This window comes from Poeciliopsis prolifica, unplaced genomic scaffold (genome assembly GCF_027474105.1).
Source record: "Poeciliopsis prolifica strain line A6 unplaced genomic scaffold, Auburn_PproV2 SCAFFOLD111, whole genome shotgun sequence".
Taxonomy (NCBI): Eukaryota; Metazoa; Chordata; class Actinopteri; order Cyprinodontiformes; family Poeciliidae; genus Poeciliopsis; species Poeciliopsis prolifica.
This window is the reverse complement of record NW_026562486.1, coordinates 662,088-690,000: the sequence shown is the minus strand read 5'-3', so window position 1 is coordinate 690,000 and position 27,913 is coordinate 662,088. Positions and strand designations below refer to the sequence as shown.

Below are 27,913 nucleotides of genomic sequence, written 5' to 3'. Positions count from 1 at the left end.
CTCAAGTAATTATAAAGCAGTGGCATTAAATGAAACCAATATGCTGATGATCTCAGCCTCTTTTCTTCATGGTGTTCATGTCTGTCGTCTCCATCATTCTCTCTCCCTTCATCTCCGTCTCTCTGTCTCACGTCTCCATCATTCCTTTTCCTTTGTAAACATTCACCTGCCTCACCTGCAGCACATATTCCTCTTCTTTATTTCCTGTTGGCTGTCAGTCAGAAACGCTCAGCCCTCCAAGCATCTGTGGAATCACAATAGGACAGCCGCCTGCTGCTGCTGCTGCTGCAGCTGCTGCAGGTAATGAAGACGAGTCAAACGGCTCCATAATGAACCAAGCAAACTGAAAACATCCTCTGAACTTACACTGAATATTCTGAAACACCAATTATGCCTCCAACAAAATGTGCTTCCTCTTCGCCAAGGTTAATTATGCAAATACACAAGGTTAGGACAGACGGAGAACGCCAACAAAGACTTTCTAACAGTTAATTTAATTCACCTGAAGTTACATCTCGGACATTATTTTTTCAGTTGGCTCACAGTTCTGGCTCTGAGCTCAGTTGTTTTCTGTGAAAAAGCACTTTTGATTCTGTTGATGCTGATTAAATACTTTGGCAACTAGTTTTGATTTGTGGAGTCCCTCAGGGTTCAGTCTTTGGCCCCCTTACCTTTTCATTTGCATGTTTATGCTAACTAGCATGTCATTAGTTACACATCTCAAGCCAACAAGATGCTGAAACCAGAAGATAAAAATACAGATTTTTTAATGAAGTTAAATGAAACAATACTTCTCTTATTTTAAGTCAGTTAGAATTAGCAACATTATTTCTATTTGTGAAATGCCAGACATCTTAGGAAGAAATATTTTTATCTTTAGAGATTCATTGTGTAAGTTTGTATCCATCAGGTCAGTGTGCCTTAAAACTGTAAAGAATTACTAAAGTAACTAATTACTTTTGAAACTGGGGCTGTAATCAGCAGTATAAGTAACTTGACAATCAATACTGAATAAATATTCAGTGGCATGTTGGCTGCTGCAGCCTGAACCTGTCTGATAGAAATGGTCTGTGATGACGGCGAAGTCGTCTGAAGTCTTTTAAGCAGATATTTCAGAGAAGATTTGATTTGATTGACTGAGATGAGCTGATGTCATTCTCTGTGCTGTCAGTGTTTCTGCCCTGAAAGACACCTGAGGGGTGAAGATGTGATATCAGGCAGCGTGGCTCGAAACAGACCAGAAATTCAATCACAGCACTTTTTATTTTGATTTTTCACTTCAATATGAGCGTTAAAACGTGGAAGGCTTCATCCATTAAATGTTTTATTACCGAAGGGAAGGATTACCGGGCGTTGAAGAGGCTCACGGATCATAAAACAAACGATATTAAGTGGATATTTTTAAGTCTTTGTCATTATTCTGTGTTTTCTGTTACATTTGCAAAGCCTTTATAAACTGGAACTTGATTTTCTTTTGTCTTAAATGTTTTGCACATTTTAACTTATTTGAAATATGCAGAAATATCTCATTTCTGTCTGTTAGTCAGTAATTTGAGTCTGAACGGATATTTGAAGGTCCAACTGCATCATTTCAATCAGGTTGACATCTGGACTTTGACTGGGCCATTTCAACACTTTGATTTCTTACTTTTTAGTCCCTCCCTTCTATATATGCTGACTGCTGGGATGTGGTGATGAGATCATGGCCTCAAACACCAGCCTGCATCTTTTTTAGGATTGGAGAACGTTATTCTGCATTCACTCACATAGCTCATCATGAAACTTGTTTGTTCATGAAACATGTTTGTGTCACCAGATATTTGCAGTGAATGCAGTTTTTTTTAACTTAACAAGGATTGTAAGGTAGCTAGTTTGGGATTAGCAATCTGGTTTTGAGACAAGAGGTTATGGGTAAGTGGTTTCTTAAATTATCTCCAATATTCTAACTTAAGAGTCTTGGCTCATCTGACCCACTTGCACCAAAATAAGGTGTCAGAAAATCAAACTGGTGCAGAGAGGAGGTGAGCATCAATCAATTGCACATTTCTTACCTCTAACATCTATGAAACCAACTGAATCAAATGTAGTCCCACTCATATTGACAGCGTTGTCCATGCCACCCAATCAGAGACTTTTACTGTGAAGTTAATAATCCTGGTGACAGCAGGCAGATTAAATCCGGACATTCAATCTGCTGTGTTAAGTCACTGTCCTCCATTTCCTCCTCCCTCCGTGTCGCCTCGCCGGAGCTCATTGTGTTTGTCATGTAATTCATCTCATTACTGTTGAACCCGTCTGCAGCTTCTCATGGGGCAGCGATTCCATCAGAGCTTCTCTAAATGGGAATATCTCGTCACACGGCGCCCAAATCTGCACATCTCACTGGGTCACAGGGCGACTGCTGCGTTAGCCGCATGCGGCTGCTTCAATAGGCTGCTGCTTCATCTGAGAGCAGAGCTCATTATGTCCCCAAAGATTAGAAATGCAATGAATCACACACACACACACACACACACACACAAACACACACACACACATTTCCAGTGGAAAAGTACCAAAAATGAGGGAATATCCAGAGATTACAGCTGAACTCTAAAACCTGTTTAAATTAGTAACAACTCAGTAAAAACTGGAATCTTGTTAATTGAAATAGCAAACAATTAAATTTTGATTGAAATCCATATATCAACAAAATAAGCAACATTTTCAATTCAAAGACCATTTTTGGTGGTAAATTATTGAACAAATTGCTAAACAAAAATATATTGATTTTCAGGTTCTCCATCCATCAGATGGTGCAAAGTGTTTTTCAGGAAGTCCTGATCATTCATGGAGCTTCTTAGAGATGTAAAGTGTTAATGTTGGGACGTCTGTGTTTATGCTAATTTAAGCTAGCATAGCGTGGTTGACAGGCTAACTCCTTTTAGCACAACTTGAACACAGTTCACCTTTTTACAAGCATCCCATCAGATTGGTTTTTGGAGCAAGAATTAACCCAAGAAAGGAGACTTTGTCATTCATCCAAAATGACAAATAAGCAGATGTCCCTGCTTTTTTAAAAAAAAGTTACATTTTTAATTTAAAGTCCAGACCCCAGTTGTTTTTACTTTGCCATAATATTGAGGTGAAATCTTTTCCTGAAGCAAAACTCAATCAATGAACCGGAGAAGCAGCTTTATCGTCCATCGCTTTGTTTACAGATGTCATCTGTGAGTCAATTTATTTTTAACGCCCTGCTTAAAATGTCTGTATTGAACTTAATGAGGTGATCCTACAAGGATGCATACAGATGAGGTCAAGCAGCACAACACACAGGTGTGAGTCTAATAGAGATCAGGACAGCTGAGAAGATTGAAAATGTTCAAAAAGCTAAAAAATATATATTTTTAATTCTTTTGATCAAGAGATGAGCTGCTTTTTCTCACCCATCTGATAAACTCATTAACTCAAATGAGTTTATCAGATCAATCTTTAGAACTAATTCTGTCCAGACAGAATTAGTTTGAAGTTTTTCTCTTCACGTTTTATCAGCATTAGAGATTTTAGATTCTCTTAAAGTCCAACATCTCTTCTGCTCTTCGTGGTTTGCTGTTCGATGGGGCTGAAAATCGATACTCAGTTTTTCATCTCTCCTCTGGGATGGAAGGCAGCAGCTCAAACTGCCGTGTCGCTTTGCATCTTCACTTGCAATATTTCATCATCATCATCATCATCATCATCATCATCACAGCTGATGGAAGCTGATTTACTCCCACGTTCTGCAGAAAAGTCAGACTGGATCTGCTGTCCGACCGTAAGCAGGAAATTCACCCGACTGTTTGGTCGACTCACAAAAGATGCAGGATGTAAAATAATATTAATGATAGAGAGAATAACCTCTTCAGAATGACTTTATGAGGACATAAATGTGTCTTTAGGTTTCAGCCTCAGGTGACATGAAGTGGTTAAGTCTCACCAGGAGTTTATAACGACGCTCTTAATTTGATTATCCACTTCCTCTTATCATCAAGTGTGTTTGCGAATTACCTAAAAATATCTGCAAACTAAATACTTAGCTTCAAACTAAATATTAACTCTACAAACTAAATACTTAGCTTGCTACCTTTGACTGAGCTATTTAACTAAATCAAGTTAATTTTTATTCCTGAATCTGATTCAGAAACATCTGTTTGACATTATCGTGTCGATCAAATCGTCTTTTTTCACTGATTCTGATGGTTTTGCATGTTTTCTGTTCATGGTTCAGGTTTTGGGTAAAAACAGATGAACTAGCAGAGCTTTCCTCCTGCAGCTCATCTGTTAGGAGTTTGAGACGTTTCCCAGTCAGCCGTGAAATGAAATGATTCAAGTGGGTTCTGGTTCTGGTTCTGGTTCTGTTTTGTTCTGTTCTGCAGCCTCTTCCCACTGGGAGAAATCATTTCTTGGCTTCTTAACCAAGCGCTCCAGTCACCACAGTGGCGTGTCGGTTTTCTCTGAACGCTGCTTCCAGTTGCATTCATGTCATTAAAGCACAGACTCTCAGATTTGCCATCAGCATTGATTCTTGTTACATTTTCCTCTGGAGGCGTCGCAGTGACTCTGGCATCCTCTGATTTCTGACACCTGATGCTTTCTGCAGCCGTGGGGCTGTTAATAACTCAGCTCCTCCTTCTGCCCTCCATCCGTGAAGATCAAGCTTGTGAAAAGTGATTACACACTCTGACTGACACGCTGCCTCCCACTAAAGCCTCCCCTGCAGACCAAATGTTTACTCCCTTTGAGGGAGCTCTGGGTGCAAAAAGCTCATGACTGAATCTTCCCCTGTTAGTCTTAACAGACGGAAAACGTTGTAGTTTAATAAAATGTTCCCGTATGATGACGGATCATTTATTTGAAGTTATTTCAAATATACCTTAAGTAAATATTAAGTTGTGCTACATTCAGATTTTTGCACCTAAAGTAACTAGATATCGTTTCCCTGAAGCGCCGTCTCTCTCCTGTGAGCGACAACGATGACACGTCTCTCGTTGACCTCAGTTTTTTGTACAAACTTCACTTATAAAGTCTTTTTGCACCTCAAAAACACTCAGTCTTTAGCAGTTTGCCATCAATAATTCATGCCATACTGTGTAAAAACAGAGATGTTGTGGGATCCTGAACATGGACGATTTCTTCCAGCCAAGAAATGGTGGATTTATTCCATAAACTGAGAAATATTAAGTTTTCATTTCTATTGGTATTGATTCTTGATTCCCAGACAATTTAAATGTCACAACAAACTAATAAAAAACTATTTGCAATATAAAAATGTTGGCCAACTGAAATGGATGTTCTGGTCCTGCACTGTCTGTTCACACAGTCCTTGTTTGAGGCTCCTTTGCATTAATTAGTGCATCAATGCAACGTGTGATGGAGGTAATCAGGCTGAGGTGTTCAGGAAGTTCAGGTTGATTTGTTTGTCTTCCTGTTGACCGGTCAGGACAGTTTGGACCACCGGGGTCATTGAAGAAGCTTTTGGTACCTTTGACAGTGTTGGCCGGTACTAAGTCCTGCAGCAGAGTGAGATCAGACTGCTGAGGTTCTCCATCAGGCTCAACGTTCCCGTCTGACTTTACACACGTTGCTTATATTCCATGTTCGAATGTCAAGTTTGCACAAACGTTCAGCTTTAACCAAACTGATTCATGTGTCTCTTTAACAAAGACCGGTGAGTTTTATGTATCTGTCCTCATGTTCATACTGAGGCAACAATCCCAGCCCTGAGGAAAATGGCGTCCATTTTGCTCTGTTTTTTTCCCTCTCTTTCAGGTTGGGACCTTCCAGGAGCTTCCAGGTTTCTGCCTGACTTGTTCTTGAGAGTTTGAAGCCCTTAAACTTTCTGCTTGCCACTAATATGACCTTGAACCCCAATCTTGTACTCAACCAAACCAGGTAACTCAGGGTTTGGATTAATATCACCTCATAAAAAGGAAACATAACTTGGACATTACTGCTAAATGTATCACTGAACCGCCTCACGCTGAAGGCGACAGAAGCGTACCTGTCTCTTGGTGTGTTCACTGACTTCCCCCGGCATGTTGTAGGCACTCTTGATCAGTGTTTGGGCAATGTGGTAGTAATACACTGTGATGATGGTCATAGGGATCAGGAAGTAAACCAGGAAGATCATCACCGAGTGGATTTTGGGATGCATCTGATTGGACAGCGGGTAGGGCACGCAGTTCACGAAGGTGACGTTCATGTTGTCCCTGTGACCCTGAGGAGGCGAGAAACACGAGGAGAACGTGACGAAGAGAGCAGCAAATAGACTGAGACAATCATAAACCTGGCAGTGGAGGGAACCAGAGACAGCTGTCATTTATTAGGAGACTATAAAAGAGAGCACTGAGCTGGAAGAGAATGAGTGTTTGATGGGAAACCCCACTGAGCCAATTGTGTGCTGTTTAAAGACACATTGAGTCTGATCGAAAAGAACATCAGAACATGTTGGAATTATAGGCAAATCAAAGCAATGACTCATGAAACAATGTCTGCTGATGTCTCCATCATCCTCCTAAATATTTCCAGCTCTGGTTTGATGTTTCTCACATAAATGTCTCCTGGATGCCTGCAGGGGGGCGTTAAACCATACAGAAAACATTTTGCTTTTAGTGAAGTTACCAGTTGAAACAGTCGACGGTGTTTCTTCTTGTTATTCTTCGACTTTTTCATTCCTCTGTCTTTGAGGAACCCTGTGCAAAAATGCCTCGACATGCAGCAGAGATGAGACCAGAGCGCTTTGAATTCACTGCATGGAGCATTCCAAATTCAGAAAAATCAAAACTGTGAAACAAGTGGAAAGCTGCACGGCTCAGCAGCAGAAACAACATTTAATCTCCAACAGGCTTCACCTGACCGAGTCACTACTTTTCAGAGCTCGTCAGAAACTTGGACCAAGCAGATCTGCACCGTGTAATATGAGAGAAAGTCACAGAAACATGTTTAGGTGAAAAGTTTCATCTATAAAACCATGACTGCCATTTCAAGTCCCAAATCAAAGCAGTTAAAAACCCAGTTATGTTTATTCCACATAGGATCTTCTGTCTCTTCCATGTTTGTTGAATTTATCTCAGGTTGGATCAATGAGGTAACAAACCCAAATGGACCAAGATTTCCTGTGATTTTGTCAATGGCTCCTTTGGTTTTCGCTGTGCTAGAACAAGAACCAGAAGCTCCCAAAACATCTTGAAACATTACATTGTAGGAAGGAAATCTGAAAGGATAAATGCAGTTTTTGTTGTACCTGCATGGAAATCACTTGAGAGAAAATGGCTTCAGGGACGGCCAGCAGGACGGACAGCAGCCAGATGGAAACGGCTTTCAGACAAGTCCAGAAGACGGCGCTCGAGGTCTGGATGTCCATCGGGTTCACGATGGCCTTGTACCTGAAGACAGAAAGATGGTGGGAGAGTCGGGTTGAAAGAGAAAATGTAGCAAGAAGCTTCACAGTATGACTTGATAAAACCAACCTCTGTGCTGTGGAGAAATAATTACTTGGACTGTCAATGTGAAGAATTAGACTTTCGCCAAACCCCGTGAGGAGCAGGAGCAGGAAATGTCTTAAACATCCTCCTGCTTGTAATTGGACCTCTCAGCATTGGAAACAAGGCCAACATGGACTGAATGGCTTTACAATCAAAACCAGAGCAGAAAATCGTTGGTTGGCCAGGATGAAATGCATCCTGAGAAGTCGAGCTCAACGGGACGAATCCCAGACGGCGTGAAGAAGACGACGCAGAAAACTGCAGAGTTGAGGCTCAAGCCCAACTTCAACCAGATTCAACTCTCAGCTATGTTCTTTGACAGATCTTTGACAGTCTGACTGCAGAATCAGATTTCTTTGTGGCCATTGAATGAATAGAAATATTTGGTAGAGAATATTTCCTGTCAGACAGACCCAGTGTTGATTTTGCATAAACTAAGCTCGCTGAGCACCAGTAAAGGATTTAAACATTGAACAGTGGCACCAAGCAGATGCATCTCTCCCCACTGAATAAATTCAAATGAAACATTTTGCTCACATTAAGAAGACAAGCCCTCCCTGTTCATGTGCAGAAGTCTCATATCATCAGCTGCCAAGACAAAAACTGTTTGATTAAACAAGACGATCCAACAAGATGAAGGAGAAACTGGAAGCTAAAGTTCAAACACGGATCATAAAACCACAAATCTGATCAGTTTGATAAAATCTCAATGAGTCACACTGTCTTCCATTGCTGTGTGATGACATTGCCTCTCACTGTTGCCCAGTCCTGGTTGTCTTTGACCTTATGACCCCGTTAACGAGCGTCAGGGTCATGACTGTAGCATCTGGTGTCCATCTTAGGTCAGCTGATTCCTTGGTACTCAGAGTCACATCGACTCACCTCTGCTGCAGCCCTGAACCGGGCCGGGCAGAACCGCCTGGAGCCTCCGACTGTGAAACATCACCGAATGTTATTTATGTCAGAGGATGGCAGCTTTTCAGCTCTTTTATTGCTGTAATTAAGTAAAGTTGTTTTGGAAAAAATGATGCACACTGCCTTCATTTAGTCCTGTCCCACAGAAAACAAGCATGTCCATCATCCAGGGTAGAAAATAAGTCTAACGAGGTCACAAAGCAGGAGTATACAAAATAACTTGGCCTTTTTAACCCAAACACATTTGTCAACATCAGAGTTTTAATTTGGCTATAAATCTTCCAGCGTTTCCAGTCCACTGACTGATGGTGGTCATAACTTCAGCGGATGTTCCTCCTCAGGCCACCAGACTCATGAGAATGAAATCTACTGACCCTTAAACGTTGAAAAGACCTTATCTGATTGCATTCATTAATTAAAGAGTATATTAATTAATAATGTTCATCATTTACTTTGTATGACCTCTATTAGAGTCGTCCTTTACATAGTGGGTCAGGAAAACGAGCAGATTTGCTCTTCAGGATAAACATCCTGTTGAAGAGGCAAGAGGATTGAGCCTCAGGCCTCAGCGTACGGTTAGCAGCTCTAACTTTAACTCCACTTAGATCCTCTATTACTTTATATTCTTGATGCCTCCTGGAGCCAGAACTGACCTGACTTTACCATCCAGCCAGTGTGTGTGAAGACCAGATCTGAAAAGTGGAATCTGCTTTTCATTGGTTGATTTCAATACATTCTTATTTATTGATCATGTTCAAGTTACTCCAGTGACAGTTGTGGGCTTTTTGCTTCCTGTCTCCATCAGTAATTGGACGAGAGTCAGAGTTCACCCCAGACTGGTGGCCAGTCCATCACATACAGATGGATAGAAAATCATTTTCTGCTAAATCTACGTTTCCACAGCAGAGTGGAAATTAGGTGAGGTTGGCTGGTTGAGATCCAGCTGATAAAAAAGAAAAACTTGGAAGATGCAGAAAATATCCAATATAGCATAAATCCCCTGAGGGTTGACATGTTAAAGTAGCAGAAGCATCATTCAGGTCTGCCTCCACTTCACTTCTTTAAGCATGAAAACTTCCCCCTTAGCCAGCAGTTCTTAAAAGTTCTCCCAGGTTCACATATCTCCAACAAACTCAGAATATGCCACATAAACATTTCCATGAAAAGCAGCTTGCAGCAGCTCTGCAGGCTACAGGCTACTGTTGGGGTCAGCTGCATGATCCAAAGCTGCAGTCTGCCGCACCGATCAGCTTCTACCTGCAGCCGTGATGAGAAAAGCAAGCAGGCTGATGTTGCTTCTTTGTTTTCTGCCAGGGCTGCTGAGGGACTCGACAAGCCCCCATCACAACAGCTATTATTCTGCTTCCGCCTCAGAAGTTTCAACTGTTTCCCGGAGAAAAGAAACAGAATGTAAAATCCTGCCTCTGTCTCTGTTCCAACTAATAGAAAGCTCAAATTAATAATTAAAGAGTGTCCGTTTGTTTACTGGTCCAAATGCAAACAGCAAATAAATGCGTAGTCTTTCTCACAGTGACGTAAACGATGAAAAACGAGCAGCAATTGGACAGCTGAGGCTGCAAAAAGACAAAGGGGAAGCCGGAGCACTTTGTCGTTTTAATCATTCTTTGTGCATTTTAAATTCCTGAGAGCCGAAGCATCTTCGTGATTTAGCAGCACAGTTACACGGCGCAGGATTAATTCAGACCTGTGACTCTCAGCCCTCTGTTAATGCACTGCAGCTGAAAGCTCCATAAGTTAGACTGAATTTAAACAGAAATGCCAAACTGGACGTTCAGAAGATTTAAAACCTTAAATGTTCACATCAATTTAAAATGTAAAAACATGAAGTTTCTGATGTGTGTTTGATACAAGAGCAGATAAAGATACTCTGTCTCCCATATGGAAGAGAAATAATATAGAAAAGTGTAACTTTAAAATCTGTAACAACCCTAAAAACAGCAAAGAAAATCAGAAACATGAACCGAATCTAAGTGGATCCACAAAATGAGAAAGTTTCATAATCTTATGTTCCGGCTCTTACGCTCATTTTATTTAATTTATTTATTTCCATGTATGTCTTATAGCTCAAAGCATAAATGATGGTGGCCAAAAAGTCCAAACATGCAGCTGGTGGCAAAATGCACTGCAAACACAGAAACGATCCGAGCTTCAAAATCTAAAAGTCCTGCAAACACAGGAAAATGAGGCAAAGCGAAAAATGATGCAAAAGATGAAATACTGCAAACTCACGATGCAAAAACAGTAAATATGCTGCTGAGTTATTGAAAAATACTGCATGTTTGAAATAGATATGCAGCATAAGACACTTTTTCTTAATTCCTCTAACTTTCCTCTGAACTGAATCACTTGTTTACTGAGTGTCTGGAGGTCGACTCCCCCTGCTGGTCTGGAGGACATTTGTTTGTGGCGCAAGTTTGCAACATTTCATTCTTGCTGCTGTTTTTGTTATTTACTGAATTTCCCTTTTGCTTTTGTTTTCAGTGACACAGCATTTTGTGTTTGTACCGTTTTCTGTTTCTGTTTTGGAGTTTGCATCATTCATGCGTTTGCAGCTCAGTTCGGCGATTTCTGCATGTTTGCATCTGTCAACCAACTTCATAAATATCCTGCCATCTTCCCTTTCCTAACTGCTGTCGCAGTGGCAATATTTTTGCAGAGTGCAACTTCTAATTCACGTCCACCATATTTCAGTTCTTGTCTTTCCAACCTGGTAATAAAGGCTCCTTTTAAACTGTTATGTCTCAGCTGTTCAACAGAAAAGTTTCAACTCTCACAGTTCAAGGATTTCTTAGAAATGACCTTGAGTTCTTCAACGACAACAGTTTGTTTATCTGAGTTTGTTCTCTGATGAAGAGTGATTCTTTTGAGCTTCTTCTCCTCCCACTCAAGATTTTCTGAGTCTCTGCGGCATCTTATTGTTTATTTTCATCCATCAAGTAAATTCATGATTTCACTGAAGAAACTTGATGTATGTTGGCTTTTCAGGGCCGCAGCTGCACCGGTAGCCTGTCAAGTTGCTCATTTTTATTGTTTATTAACAACTTTATATGATTTTATTAACAAAACAAGAGATTGGTAATTTTTATTTTACATGTTGAAACTTGGAGTTAAGAGAGTTTATGAATATTTCATAAGCTACTACTCAATCTAGTAGCTATTTTCTACAGAACATGTGATGCTGGTGAAACGTGGCAGAACCACTAATCCAGATGTCTGTACATTTATAACATTTAATTATAATGTTATGAAAATCAGATGACCAGATTCATTAAAAGGAGAGCAAATAAATGAGCAACAACATGTCAAAGATTTGTTTTGAAAAACTTCTAAGAAACTGAAAAATTGGGTCATTTTTGACAAAATTATGGAATTATTAATCATTAAAAAAATCACATTATAATCTGTTGCTTCAAACTCTGTGACTTGAAGCTGATTTAAACAGAAATGTTTTGTATTAATTTGGAGTTTTGATCTGAATATGATGGATAATGTTTGTCCAGGTTTCTATAGTGTGAGTCACTAATCAGGTCTGACGTTTCTGTCAGTCCGTTTATTCTGAGACAAAAACCAGAATAAGGCTGAAAATGGAGAAGTCTGGCTGAAGCGTTCCTGCTGCTGCCGCTGAGTTTACAGAGACGCGCGGCGCCGCTCCGTCTTCCTGATGCAGGCGTGACATCATCAGGCTCTGACCATGTCACACATCTAATCAGAACACAGCCTGCTCACTCAGGACCCAGACCCGGTCCGTTTCTGCTCCTGTAGTTAGGGCCGGCCCCCCTGCTGTTTGAGTCGTTAATGGAGCTGAGAGTCAGCTGCTCCTCCAGGAGACAGAGTGCAGCAGCTGAATAAGATCACAGCTGAGCTCCTGCAGAAAAAACTAAACCTCCAAATTAATGTCCAAGAAAAACCAAAGGCTTACAGGAGTTCCCCACAGCTGTGTGCTCGAGTCCCACAGGATCTATTGCTGCCTGGATGCTGCGCCGTTGATCTTTTTTACTGTTCAGAATTAAACAGGGACTGCTTCCCTTGGTGAAAACCTCCCAAACTGGAACCAGATCAGTTTCAGCTCAGAGTTTCTCCGCTGAGTTGTAGATTAGTCCAGACTCCAAGTGCAGAAACACTTAGCAGGCGAACGATATGGCTGAATACTCAGTGCAAATGAAAGAATCTGTGAATCAGTTTCTCCAGTGTAATAAATTACTTTTAGAGATGTCAATTTTATTTATACAGAACTTTAAAAACAAGTTTAAAACTGCACCAAATTGCTCCACAAAACAATAATAAAATAAGTTGATGAAAAGAATGAGATGGGTCAGATGGATCCCTGCTCCGGTTCACCTGAATCGATTAAAAGTCTCGTTACCGAGGCAGAATGACGTCAACAAATCAAATCAGCCGTTAGATTCAGATGCCGGGTCAGGCCGTCCAGCTGAGCTGCTTCGTCAGATTGTATCTGAATTTCTCAAATCAGTCGATGATAAAAAAAATCTCCATCATTCGTTCTTTGAACAGTTTTGTTTTTCAATCGGCTCCATGTTTTCCAAGGATCAGCAGGTTGCCATAAGCTGCAGATATTTTTTGTCCAAATGAAGCAGAGCTGAAAAACATGCACAAACTTCCCATTTTACATCCACGGCTGTTTTCTTTCCACTTTGAAGGATTTAATGTCCCCCAACTTGAAAAAGGGTTCCTGGAGGTTTTTAATGCACTCTGAAGTTTTAATGTTCTCTTCAATGCATCAGATTAATTCTTTGAAACTCCACAGAGGAACCTGGAGCTGCTGCAGCAGCTGTGACGCAGTCTGAAAGCCGAGTGGTCTGGCTTCGCTCAGAGTCCTCAGCTCCTGAGCATCACCTGCGGCTCCTTCATTAACCGGAAGCTGGAGTTCAGCTGTGCACACTGTGAAACCTTACAAAGTTTGTGTCCTTTTTCAGATACTGTCATATTTGCAGTTGGGAATAATTGCTGTGGTTCTGGAATGAGGAGAATGTAATACGGGTTAACCTTGCAGCCCCACAGACTCTGGTGATAAATTAATCAGTCCTCAGACACATGATTAAAGATGCCAAAGTGCCTCAGTGGAGTTTCTCTGCAATAAATACTACAGAGTTTCAAGGTTTTACAGGTTCGCTTTCAGAAACAAAAGAAAGTGTCTCTGCTTCCTGGGGTAAACCAGATCATTGCACTTGAAATGTAGAAACATAATGGAACCGGAAAACGTTTGAATAAAGTGACTGAGATGAATGAACAGCCATCGATTAGCTGGAATATGAAACCTAACAGGTCATTTTCAACTTAATGAAGTCTGTCTGAAAAAAGACAAGCCACTTCAGACTTTAATGAATCACTTTACATATTTTCAGGTCTGACATGACAATAATAATCTTCTGATATTTCTTCCCTAAAGGAAACGTTTTAATCTGCTTTTGAACTCAGAAATATTCTGCATGCTTAACTTCCCATAAATTGATTTCCAAACCACAAATTCTTGGCAGTTTTGTAAACTTTCTGTCACATAATGTTCATCATCTGTGTTGAATTATTGGTTATCGATTGTTAATTAAAGGAGTTGTGTTAATATTTCTGCTGTACTCAGGTTCTTCTTTTCTGAAACATTTATTTCAAACAAGAAACAAACAGGAACAAAAATAAAACAGACAATAGAGAAAAATATAAACATGGTACCAAAGAGCATGTAAATCATATGTTACATTAAATTGGTGCTTGAGGGTTGTAGCCTTTCAGTTAGCATTAGCTCCCGCTAAATACAGTATCTAAATGTAGATCTTTAGCAGATCCTCATAACGCACAAGATGCTGCCATGTGATTGGCTGTCTGCGCTAACGAGCTTTTGGGAACGTGTAAGATGAGTTCTGCTGACATCCAGGGCTTCAGACATTTTAAATCAACCAACATTTCAAAAATAAAACATCACCCATCAGACAGGCTCTGCTGAAACAAAGTGTTTGCTTTAGTCGTACACCTGCAGACTTCCTGTCCTCTTCACGCTCCGCTCCATTCCTCTCCTCATCATCCTCCCTCCTGACCCTCTTTTATCTGTCACAAGAAGCCATTTCCTGCCATTAAAACCCATCTCTCGAAGTAGCAGCCGTCTTCTTTGTTCTTCTATCACAACTCTTTGTGTTGACACTTTAGTAGCAGAAGAAAAATCGATGGCACATACAAAGGTGGGAAGAAATCCTTTCCTTCTTTCTTTTTGTTGCTCAGATTCCCTTTTTCCTGCCAGGTCTCCATCATCCATCAACACCAATAACTTTTATTTCTCTGTCTCAGGTTGGTGTGACTGCTAATTTTTTTTTGTTTTGTTTTGTTTTTTTTTTTTGCTGAAGGAATAATCTGTTTTCAGATGTGATACAGTTGTGAAAAAAAGCTGAGTAAATATCCAAACATCAGCTTTTCTCAGGAAGTACTTTCTAGTGAGGTCACTGATGAGATTTCACACCAAACACCAACATAAACCAAGAAAAACCAAAGAATAAAAACCAATTGTTCTCCTGGCTGCAAGTGACAGAAAAGCTTTGGCCTTGCAGCCGTAATCAGTTCAGAGAAAAGTTCAGCTCAACAGAGTATCACTGTCCCTGATATCGATAGCTTCAGTTAGCCAGACCAATCCGTGCTAAATGTCCATTAGGCTTGTGTCCTCATCAAGGACCTTCAGGCAGTCAGGAGCTGCTGAGAGCTCGTTAGTGGCCTTCAGCCTCGTTAGGGGCCCACTGGAGACCACCAGGGTCAGAAACACAGCTGGCTGAGTAGCAGATCTGGAAATGAGTTTGCTGTTAGACTGATGTCATGGGCTTTCAGATGGATGATGCCAAACAGAAGTGGTTTGGAGGAGGAGGAGGAGCTGCGGCTCAACTGCAAAGAGGAAACTGGAAAATGGTGATTTAAAACAAGAGACCGGTCACCTACAGGAGCAGTGAGTCTGGACGTTTTATGCTAAATTCTTTTTGCTCATTTTTGTACTTCCATTTGGGTTTCTAAAAAAGTACTTAAATAAATCACTCTGTTGGTTTTTTATAGGTTCATGGGTTTTTTTTGTGTGTGTGTCTGGAAAATGAGCTTTTTAAATGCAAAGTCACAAATCAGCAGGCACTGCCCCCTTACACAGCAACCCCAGTAAAACCCTGCCTGTTACCTAGCAACCCAAACTGAGTTCCAGCATGTTTGGTCAGCTGGTTTCACCACCGTAACCGCTAGATAACGGCTGACAACTTAACAGCCAGAAACCACTGAAATAATTTTGTTGGTTGTGCAGGAGGCTCCACTTTTGCTTTTCAAAGATACATCACTGTAAATTTGCACATTTTCACATGACTGTAAATGTTGAGTTGGGGGTCGTGGCCTGCTGCAGTTTATTTGTTTCAAAGTGACAGAGACCCTAAAACAGCTGAAAATAACTGAGTAAAAGATTAAAAGAATGATGTGTTTCATCAGATCCACAGAGCCAACAAACTGTTCAAGGAACCGAAACAGGTCACCTTTAAGTTTCAGTTGGACATCTTTAAGAAGAGGATAAGGAACTCTTATCCTTGCAGAACTTTAAACAAATGATTTAAGCAATTAGCCACAGTGGATCTTTATTAGCAGAAGATCGTATAGTTTCATAAACTATATGAAAGAGTAGTTGATGATGAAGTCACTAACAGAGGATTTATTTTCTCAGGTTTTAGTTTGTAAAGATGTGAAATAGTCATTCCCACCTCTTTACATCTCTTGAGCTTTTATGCTTCATGTAGAAATTGGTTCACAATGTGAACGGATTTCATGTTTAAAATGAAGCGGGACGTTAAAGCTGCCAAGAGAACCGCGTCCTGAAAGCCCATTAATGAGACGGATTGGTAGCTCAGTGTCCCTGAGTTTTCCTGCTTTCACACAACTCTCTGTTGGTTTACTCACATTTACATAGTCAGTGCTGCTGCTGCTGGACCTGCAGCTCTGCTTTAATGTATATCACTGGGAAAGTTGGTGTCTCCACCTTGTTAGTGTGTAATAAAGAAGAAGTTCTGCTCCCAGCCAGAAAAGGACAGAACATTTCTCTGGACCTGAGCTGGTCCTCACATACCGACACTGTTTGGATTTTACAAACTGTAGCTCTGCAGCCGACCTGAAGGAAAACCTCCAGAGATACTTTTCCCCCCAGGCTCTCTGAAGAACACAATGAACGTCTCCCAGCCTGCAAGCTACTCTGCTGAGAAGCACAATCAGTGTATTTGCACAACCACAACCTGCCTGTTTTAACTAAAACTGCCTGACCTTTCTCACTTTCATTTACATTTCTCTAAAGATTGTAGATTTTTACTTAATCTCTGCATACTGTCAAATCACTTCTGCAGACAACTTTGGCCATTAAAACAGTTTCTGGTTCAACTTTCTCTGCAACACATTCCTTCCCAAGCATTGACTTCCCTCAGGAAAACATTAAAACAATAAAAACTGCATCTGACATGTTCAGCAGCATTTATTCATTCAGCTACAGGTTGACATGAAGAAAAAATACATATTGCATCATGTGAAAACTGGCAAATAAGACGCAATGGATCAGCTCTTTATTCCAGGAATATCAGAAAATGAGTAAATTCAGCTTCCAGGCTGAAGTTTAAGACTCTTTGCTGCAGCTTGATTTCTTGCCTTATTCAGTTATGCTGATCATGATATTAACAGAACCACAGATTATTTTATCAGTGCTTCTGCATCATCATCAGGCCTTTGCTCTGAATTTTTAGATCAATTATCATATTATCTGATTTAGTGATCGGTTCTCATCAAGCCATTATAGTGGGTAATTCTAACTTTCAGAGGCTAAATATTGAATTTAATGCTTTCTAAAACCCAATTAGCTTCACACAAAATCTCCTACTCACACTTGTCATCTTGTGCTGACAAGCTGCATAATATATCCTCCCAACTGTGTTTAATTTACAATCTCTTCCATATTAGCGTCATAAACTCAATAAGACTGTTTTGTATTTTAGCTGGGATCATATTGGAGTGGATATATGAACTGCTCTGCATGGCGCTGGGTTTGTTTGGACATGAATGGATCTGTTTGCCAGGTAAACAGATCCAGTTCAGAGAGCATTAGTTGTCATTTCTGTGCACAATGAGCTGAATTCAGACTAATGAGTGTAAAACCCACTGAGCAAGTAAAGAGATGTTGCTGAGACGCATCTGGAAACTGATGAAACAACCAGATATTAAAAGTTGGTGTCAGAATATGAACCAGTTTAAATGAACGACCAAAACAAGCCTTTAAAACTGCTTATTTTAATCAAATAAAGGGATGTTTCAGATATTGTAAAACCTGCAGATGTTCCTTTGAAGGTCAAGAGGAGGATTTAACTAGACTCTGTTCATGAAGAGTCTGAAGTGTTCATCTGCTTTCCAGTGACACTTAATGCTCTGACCTTTTCTGCAGACATATGCCAGGTCCTGTTTTCTTCATCCCAGGAGATCCGAGACTCATGGGTAAAATCACCAACAAGAAACATGCAGAAGGTCCCAAAACAAACCGAGTGGTTTTTATTTTCTAATTCAATCTGAAATTTAAGTCATCAGAAGATTTTATTTCTCTTCATGTATAAAACCTAGAGCACAAAATCTAATGTTTATTATTATAGCTGCACTTATTAATAAAAGTCAATAAAATAAAATAAATAATGATTGATTGTCACTGATTGTGTCAATTGTTCATGTGTTGAATCATTTTTTTGATGTTTTTTGTTCTTTTTTTGTTGTTGGAACCATTTTATTTGTTAATATTTACTATGTATCGTTTAATATTTTATATTTTTTCCAATAGTTGATAAAAGCATGCTGCAAATTACCTCCCATGGGTTATAAAGTGTTGACTTTATGTAACGAATAGGTGAAAAGTTCAGTCCTAGAAAATCCAATCAAGCTTTCTTTGCATTATATTTCTAACAGCAACTCCATTCTAATTTACTTATTTCTTTCTTTTAAACCCTCCATAGCTGTGAATGTCAGAGTTTAAAAATTATAGTAGTTAATTTCCTAAAACAGCTGCTGGAGTTTTGAATAATTAACACACCTGGAAACCTGAGCTGCTCTTCTTTTTCCCCGTGACATCATTAAAATTCAGACCAGCCTTCAGAGATTTGACATATTCAATGTTTTCCAATGAGATGCACATAAATATTGTATGTCAGCAGCACTGACTCACTGCTCTCCCTCAGCATTAATCATCTCAGCGTATTAAACCTGATGCACAGCGGAGTCTGCTGGGACAAACTGGAGGGAACAAGCCATAAGTGGCAGTGAAAGCGCTGCACTCTGTCGCTGCAGATTCATATTTACAGTCAGGAGTTGTGGTAGCGACAAATGCTGTGAAAAAATAATAGATTTATAACTGAGAGTTTAACACATTAAAGTATGTGAAAGGTTGAATCTGGTGTATTCCTGCATGTTACATGGACTGGACCCTTTGCAGCGTGTCGTCAACATGCCACCCCAACTCCCTGCTGGAGGGCAAAAAGCTACTAGCTAACAATGGCTAGCATTAGCTTCAGCTGATAAGTTGTTAATGTAACACCCTAATCTTAAACATGTGCATGACATATCAAGGAAAGAAGGAACACAGTACTTTGCTACTAATTGTCGACACTAAGACAATAACAAGGTCAATGAAAATTTGGAGGAAAAAACTTTGAGGGAAGTTCAGTTATGTTAGCTTGACTTTGACAGCCGTAGCATGTTGAACATGATGAGGAATCCTGTGGGTTTGGGTTCAGTTAAAAATTAAAACAACTGCTGTGTGCTAAGCTAACACAGCAGTTGTTGATTAGCAGTTGTTATTAGCTTATCAGTGGCTAAGCTAACACAGCAGTTGTTGATTAGCAGTTGTTATTAGCGTAGCGCTAGCTAAGCTAACACAGCGAATATTAATAATCCCAAATAAACACCGCTCGTAAAAACAGTAAACTGTGATGGACTGCATGTTCTGTGTTGGAAATGTTTGAGTTTAAAGTTGAACTGGGAAACCTAAAGTGGCGTTGTTGCCAGTTGCTATGGCAACAGGTCTGCATGTAGCACAAGTTGAGTTGTTCTTGAACAATATCTCTGCGTCATTTCTCCTTTCCTGTGGCTCAATGCACTAAATGAATCATCATCTCCAGGTTTCATGGCAGCAGCTCTGGATCACATGGAAAGGAATCTGTTTGCTCTCCAGCTTGGTGCGCATGAGTTTAAATAATGACATGCAAAACTCCAGATAGATAGATAGATAGATAGATAGATAGATAGATAGATAGATAGATAGATAGATAGATAGATAGTAGATAGATAGATAGATAGATAGATAGATAGATAGATAGATAGATAGATAGATAGAGATAGATAGATAGATAGATAGATAGATAGATAGATAGATAGATAGATAGATAGATAGATAGATAGATAGATAGATAGATAGATAGATAGATAGATAGATAGATAGATAGAGAAGAAATGTAATAACTCTCCTTCAGCTGATTAAATTAATCTCAATCAGCTTCTTTTTCTGAAATGTCTGATCAAGAGGGGAATTAAAACCTCAGCAGACGCAGGACGTTTCCTCCACAGAGGATAAATCCAGCTGACTTCATGGACCAGGAGCAGGAAGTTAAACCTGGGAGGAAGTTATGATATTTTCACACATGGCTGGATCATTTCACTGCCTCTGATGATCGGATCGGAACCGGCCGGCTGTAAATCCTGTGCTGTCTGTGCGCCGTCCCTCTCTGCTGTCAGAGCTTTAACTGATGCTGTTGGGCTCATTCAACAATTCACCTGACGGACATTTACGACGCACAGAGGTTGACGCTGAACGTGCTCCGCGTGCAGTCAGAGACGTGATCTCCTGTCTGACCGTCACGTCATCACTGCTGATCACTGATTAGTCTGTCTGAGCGCTGACTGATCATCAATAACCAATGACAGGCTCTGACGCATGAAGCCTTGATTAGTAATTAACGCCTTAATTCTCTGTGAAATATTGAACTCTGAACGCCTTTTGTCTCATTTCAGCTCCTTGCTGTGAAAGTCAGATTTCCTGCTGGGTTTGAGGTCGGGACCCTGCAGGGCGTCAGAGGGAAACACACTGATGGATCCCTGCTGGTAGATCAGAAATCAGTGCATGGAAACATTTGGCTTGTTGATGATTCAAACATAAATATAATAAAGAACAAACTCATCCATTAAAACTGACCCATGTTGACTGGAACAAAATGCCACTTAGTAAATATGAAAAAAAAAAAAACTGTACAGGAAATTAATTATTTTAGTAATTTGAGAATGAAATGTTTTCATGATCCAGTTTTAATTAAACCCTAAACTTAAATATAAATTCAAAGATTCATCAGAAATTTACTGCACATGTTTCTGCAGCTTCAAATTTGGGAAACATCCGACGCGAAAAGAAAAGCTTCACAAGCTGATAGGGGATCAAATCTGGAACAATACATATCTGTACACTCTTCTCCTTCCAGATTTCCACAACTGGACAAAATCTCAAAGCGTAAAACCAACAGAACCGTTTCTGCATCACTCAAAGGTCAAGAGTCACACAGAAAATCAGACTCCAGACCTGCTGATCAGGTCTGGATGAAAACTGCAGCATTTCATCGTAAAACCACACGATGTGGTTTTAAATTTTATGTCAAGTTTTTCTTTCACTCAGATCATTCAGTGATCAGACAGAAAACACTTCCTGCTCATTTACAAACAAATTATGTCAGATTCTTGCTTTATTCTGGTCTCGTTTCTTAAATCAGAGATAAACGGTTTAGTGGAACCAGCAGTAAATATAAATAACTGGTTTTTGATCTTTTTGGCAGATTAAATTCACATAAATGAACATAACTTTCTATCTGGTGATTTTAATGTCTAACATTTCCAGCTGCTGTTTTATTTCTGTATTTATTTACATGTTGAAGTCATTGCTGTTCTGGTTGAAGATTTTTTTTAAAAACATGTTTAATAAAGAGCATTTCCATACTTCATATAAAGCCATGCGTGACTTTTTTCCAGACGAACGATCCCGGAGCGGTTACAATAATCCACCCTGGCAACTGTGACCCTCACGTCACTGTGGATGTGATTTACACACCGTGAACTCAGATAATATGATTCATTAGACGCCTCTGCTGGTTTGATTCCAGATTTTCTCTGTCATTCATTAGCGAAGCGGACGTTGATGCAGGGAGGAGCGTTCGGTCAGAACAAGGTGATGACATGACGAAACTGTTACTTGATGCTTCATTACATGATTTAAAACTAATTATTCTGATATTTCTATGTGTCATTGTTGTGTTTTTGTGGTTTAAATGTCATGTTGGATGGCTGCAGTGTGCCTTTTTCATGATGCCCTTGAATGCAGCACAATTTCCATTGATTTTAAGCCATAAATGAGCCGAAAGGTTTTCAGCATCCAACAGAGATCTGCAGTAAGATGGAGTCAGAAGGAAACTTTGGGGGAGAAAACAATCAACCTTGGAAATGTGATAAAGAAAGGAGCTGATGAAACAAAAGAGACGACTCCCTGCAGCTTTCATTGGCTCCTTTCTTCTATCTATTTCAAGATTTTCATTGTGTCTTTAGTAACTCTGCCAAATGACTTTTAAACAACCTCTGAGCTTCCTTTAGGACTTCGGGGCTCCAGGAGCTCCAGCTAGCTCTGATTCTGAAAGTTTTAACTTGGAGCTCTTTCTGTTTTACATTTTGCTGCAGTATATGAGGTGACACCGTAGGGATGCCAGTGCTCTGAGAAAAAAATGATATTCCAGGTGGCTACCTTCAATGCAGTCTATAATACAAACCAACATATACAGCAAACATCCATAGAGAATCAGAGGTTTTAACTGTTTGATGCTCTTCGGCCTACAGATGTAGGTAGACATTAAAGTAATTGAGAAACCATGTCTTTTGACTTATCTCAAAGGAAAATTAAATGTGGTCATTACTCGTATCATCCAAGTAACTAATCCACTTCATTTGCTTTTGCTATTCCTCCACATCTTTGGCTGTACGGTTGGAGAGAGATGTTGGAGTCGGGGAAATTAATCTAAAACATTCAAAACTAAAACACTCTACAGATCGATGGCAACTGTTCCAGCTCCTGACTCGCCACCGGGGGGCGTATGTCTGTCTGAGATGGTTTTATGGAAACATCAACCAAGCTGCACTGATGGAACCAATAGGAAAATTCAACTGCAGTAGCCAGTCTTCAACCCAAAGAGGGCAGCACTGAGACACTTTCAGAGCAAGTAGTGAACAAGTTTAAATGTGTCAGTTTGTACAGAAACATAAATACTTTTAATGGAGTTTCTTATATAACTGCACAATATTTATGGTTTAATTTTGCCCTTACTGTACATATTTTTCATTCTTTATTCTGCTTTTATAACTATTTTATGTTTCATCTTTGTGTGAGTCTGTTTGCTGTTATTGCCTCTCTGAAATGTTACCATTGTGGGACAACAAAGGATATTTCTCTATCTTCTATTTCTTCTCTACAGACTGCACCTTCAAAGACAAGTTTATACTTTATCTGCAACTTTATTATCTGCAAAATAAAGTTGATTTGGAGTTTAATTAGGAGAGCACATGTTAAATGTGCTCCTAACCCAGCCTGGGTTGGAAAGATTCAATGACAAAGCTTGTTTTCTCTGAAGCAACATGACAAAATAACCTGAGCTGAAATGTCCCAGTCAAAGTCTTAGACGTGTCTCCTTAAGAGAGCTGAACCAACCTTAATGACGTTGCTCTTATTTCCTTCAGACCCATTAAAACATGAAGTCCCACCTTAGAGACGCCCTGATGTATGGAGAAGCAATGAGCTGATTAATTCGTCCTCTGACCGATCGGCTCCCAGCTGAGGAACATGAGCACCACCTCTTCGTGGAGCTGAGCCTCCTCCCGGTGATTTATCACCACGGCACTGAACTCTGGGTCTGGTGGCTCTGCTGCACCAGACCCAGACCCAGACCCAGACCCAGACCCAGACCCAGACCCAGACCCAGACCCAGACCCAGACCCAGACCCAGACCCAGACCCAGACCCAGACCCAGACCCAGACCCAGAACCAGACCCAGACCCAGACCCAGACCCAGACCCAGACCCAGAACCAGACCCAGACCCAGACCCAGACCCAGACCCAGACCCAGACCCAGACCCAGACCCAGACCCAGACCCAGACCCAGACTCAGACCCAGACCCAGACCCAGACCCAGACCCAGACCCAGACCCAGACCCAGACCCAGACCCAGACCCAGACTCAGACCCAGACCCAGTGTTTGTTCTGCTGCAGCATCACAAACACCAGAACAACAGCAGCTCCCCTGAAACCTGCTTCACTCTCATTCACTGTTTCTTTTAAGCCTGCCATTTTTCTCCTCATCATATCTCACATCTGCAATTATTCTTATTATATTATCCCGCTGTTTATAACGCGTCCTGAATGATGGACCTGAGCAAACCAATCTGTCTTTCTGACACAATATCTTTAATGCTAACAGATTATAGTGCAACCTTATTATTACATTTCATGTGATGAATGCAGATTTATTTTTTTCAGTTCAGTCAGAACAAACAGTTCTTTTCACTTACAGCAGAGATCTTCTGTAAAATGCCTGACACTGAACCTGAGAATGAAGTTTTGTTTCTTATTTCTGCTCTGAGCTTCTGCAGATCCTCCCTGAACGTTCAGGGCCGACTGGAAGCCCACAGAAAACAGAAGTGTTCAGTTTGGCATTTAGATCAACTTCACTTATCTTTTTTGTTTGTTTGTTTGTTTTTGCTAAAATAAAATACATACAAACTAATACATTACATAAAATCATTACATTCATTCATGCATTATAGCTCTATATATTTTAATGATTCTGGCTTACATTTGACGAAAACAAAAAATCCAAATGTTACTATAATGTAAAATAAGGATTCTCTTAATGGTGTGCAATAAATATGCAATGTTTCTGTCAGACTTTTTCCTTCCACTCAACTTTGCATTGATATTGACAACACTTTAGTCAGCAGTGTTATGCATGTTTATGTTGAGCATCAAATGGTTAAAAGTTTTGAAATACAAAATTTTTGTATTTAAAAGCCAAGTTTTATCCAAGTTTTTAATTTATGTTAGACTTTGACGCCACTGATTTAGATTTTTATTTAAATGTACAATATAATAAAATCTCCCAGGAATGTATCAGATGTACTTAGACTAAAAAAACTAGTGAACTATGTGAGGAAGACGCAGCAGCTGCATGAAAATCAGTCTGCAGGTTGTGTTTCTTCCAGCTGCAGATTAAACTACAGGAGCAAAAGTTTCTAAATCACTGCTGAGTGAAAACAAACAGTTTCTGGTGTAAACTCGTCTCATCTGGAGAGAGACCAGAATCCGTCTGAGCAACAGAAGGAGGCGCTGCAGAAAACCAGGAGGATGAAAACCAACAGAGCCTGAACTGATTCTGATGACTTCATCATGCTGCTGAAATCCAGACCGGAAAACAAACGTCCTTCATTAATCTGATTAGCAACCTGTGAACGATCCCAGAACATTAAAACATAAAAAGCTGAGTCACTTGATCATCATCTGTCCTGTTCCATTCATTCATTCATTTCCTAAAACTCTGGTCCCTTTCGGGGTCGGGAGGCGCTGGTGCAGGATGCATCCTGGACAGGTTGTCAGTCTGTCACAGGGCCGTTTCATTCATTAAATTCAGCAAAACATAATAAACTAAAGTTTGAAATTCTTTTTCAATTTTTTTTGGTCAGCACAGATTGAAAGAGCAACAGATCAATGAAGGAAAACTCTGCAGGAGAACAAGGAAGGAGCTGCCGGAAAAGCACCAGATAATGGATTCAAGATGGATCCACCAGGAATTGCTGCTCCAAAAATAAACACAAACCTTTGAGAAATGTCTGTGAAGTAAAGAAGAAGAAGAAATGGTTCTGCGTGGCTGATTGGGTTTAAATTGAAGTTTGGAAGAGTCAAGGTGAGACTTTCAAACCTAAAAACAAGCATGGCGGAGGTAGCATCATGCTGTTGACTGTTTCACCACTGGTGGAACTGGTGCTGCACAATGCTACGGTGGCCCACAGGTGCCAACATGCAGCAAGCATCAAGATGTCAGGAAATCCTGGGGTTGTTTCCATCTGCAGGACGGCTTCAGAAAACGACAACACAAAGCATCCCGCAAACAACGTATAGACAATGAGGTGAAGGTTCCAAAGTGGCCCAGTCAAAGTCCAGACCTGTTCTCAGCTTATTCAAATCAACCTGACAGAGGTTTAACAGTTCAGCAGGAAGAATGAGCAGATGAGCCTGACTGAGAGCGACTGCAAATAAATGCTGACTTGGTAGAAATGAATATTTGTGCAATCACTGCTTTTGTCTTACATACTTTTATGTAATTGTTATTTTGAAGAAATCACTTTATTTTGATATTAAAAGTTTTTTTTTCAATGTTTTTGTGGGAGAAAGCCAGATTTTATTGTTGATGATTCGATAAAAGGGGTGAAAACTTTTACTGACTGTTCAGCTGCAGTTGGTTGATGGTTATAAAAATGTGTCTGATGTTAAACTAGAAACCAGCGATCAAGAGGAATGTAACTGGAGTTTTGTTTTTTTGATTTAAAAATAAATCAAAAACAAAAGGAACTAAAATCATGAAGGTTTGAATTTATTCTGGATTTATTTTTCTATCCAGACAGGATCAAATTATTCATTTAATCCAGACTGTAAACATAGCAATAATATTTTTTCAGTTCTTAATTAAAAGTTGATTCCATTATTTTCTATTTTTAGGGAAATTGCATGCAACCAAAGGGTCTCAAAGAGGGGAGAAAAATGTCATGTTTCTGTGGATTTTGTCTGTTCACCATCAGAACTCCTGCAGCTTTTCCCTCCAGCAGATAAAACTTGTTCCGGAGTTCACCGGGTTCTCCTACCTGTCCGCGCTGAGAACCGTGAGCGTGAACACCGACACGCCGACTGAGGTGAGCTGGATGGCGGGGATGAGCTTGCATGCCGCCTCGCCGAACACCCACTCCTCCGAGAAGTACCGGAACGCGTCCACGGGCACGCAGGTGACCAGCAGGAGCAGGTCGCCCGCGGCCAGGCTGGAGATGAAGATGTTGGGCACGCTGCGCATGGCGCTGTTGGTGATGAAGATCTTCACCAGCATGATGTTCCCCAGCAGACCCACGGTGATGATGAGGATGTAGACAGAGGTCATGACGCAGCGCACCACGAAATGCACCGTCTCCCCGCCGTCGGAGGCCCCCCACCAGCCGGGCTCCATGGTGGAGTTGGGGGTCAACGCCTCGGGGTCTCCGGGGGGACCCGGGGAGAGGTTGGAGAGGAACTCGTCATCCATGCTGGGGAGGACGGGATCTCCAGCTGCTGCGCGTAAAACCAGCGCGGTGGTGCAGCTGGATCAGCCTGAGAGCGGAGAGAAAAGTTTGAAGCAACACTTGATCTGAGGGCTGCAGGTCTGAGCCGCAGAGTGAGCAGCGGAGGGAGCAGAGCGCGTAAAGAGGAGCAGCGGCAGGAGGAGGAGGGAGAGGAGGGAGAGGAGGGAGAGGAGGATGCACCTGTTGGAGAGCAGCCTCCCTCTCTGCTGAGTGCGCGCGCTTCATTCAGCCCGTTTTCCACGATCGTCTCAATAAATCAGGAGAATCTCTGCTGTCATGATGGGAGCGAAAAAAGTGCCAAAACTAAATCAAATCACACAATCATTATTTGCTGCATGTTCCGCGTGTTTATACTGGAACCCAGCTGTCTGCTGTGTGTGTGTGTGTGTGTGTGTGTGTGTGTGTGTGTGTGTGTGTGTGTGTGTGTGTGTGTGTGTGTGTGTGTGTGTGTGTGTGTGTGTGTGTGTAGTTCACTTTCTTGGCCTGCTTCTTGCTGTTGTTCTATGAACGTTTCCAGGAATCGCGCAGCTGGAACATTTCAGTTGGAATCTGAATTCCTTCTTGAGGTTCCAGTGATAAAAACATGATCATTATTCTTCTGAAGTCATTTTATCCGAGCACTTTTATGACTGAAACAACTTTTTTTCCCCCTAACATTCTTGTGATGAATGTTACATAACAATGATAACCACACGGTTGGGTTTAATCGCTGCAGAGCCGTTAGAGATTCTCCCGTTGCTGGCATTTTTTTAAATGAATCTCAAAAACAAAAGATTAAAATGTTTCCCCCATTCTTTTAAAAATAAACCAAGTTCTGGTTTTCTTGTTTTGTTTTTTGTTTTGTTTTTTTCATTTTGAAAAAAAAATATTCGTGAAGATCAATTTTTAATTCTTTCCAGGCATTCTCGGTTGGATGTAGGTCTGGACTTTGACTAGGCCATTCTAACCCGTGAATCTGCTCTGATCTAAACCGTAGATGTTTAGATTGGTTGTCCTCCAGCTCAGCCTTGAAAAGGCTCCATCCATCTTTCTGTTCCAACTGCATG

At 40.6% G+C, this 27,913-nt stretch overlaps 1 protein-coding gene across 2 annotated transcripts in view; it reads right to left on the bottom strand.

Annotated features, from left to right (window-relative positions):
• nmbr (neuromedin B receptor) overlaps nt 1-27,115 on the bottom strand; it is a 41,256-nt gene extending 14,141 nt beyond the window's left edge. The window contains exons 1-4 of one of the 2 annotated variants that reach the window (XM_055024013.1): nt 27,048-27,115; nt 26,403-26,895; nt 7,262-7,403; nt 6,020-6,235 (exon numbers count right to left, since the gene is read on the bottom strand). In XM_055024013.1, the coding sequence (XP_054879988.1) occupies nt 6,020-6,235; nt 7,262-7,403; nt 26,403-26,830 (786 nt within the window). In that variant the 5' untranslated portion in view covers nt 26,831-26,895; nt 27,048-27,115. Of the gene's footprint in view, nt 1-6,019; nt 6,236-7,261; nt 7,404-26,402; nt 26,985-27,047 lie in introns of those variants that run through there. The other variant, XM_055024012.1, reaches the window with a different exon arrangement.
• Between the last annotated feature and the right edge of the window lie 798 nt (nt 27,116-27,913).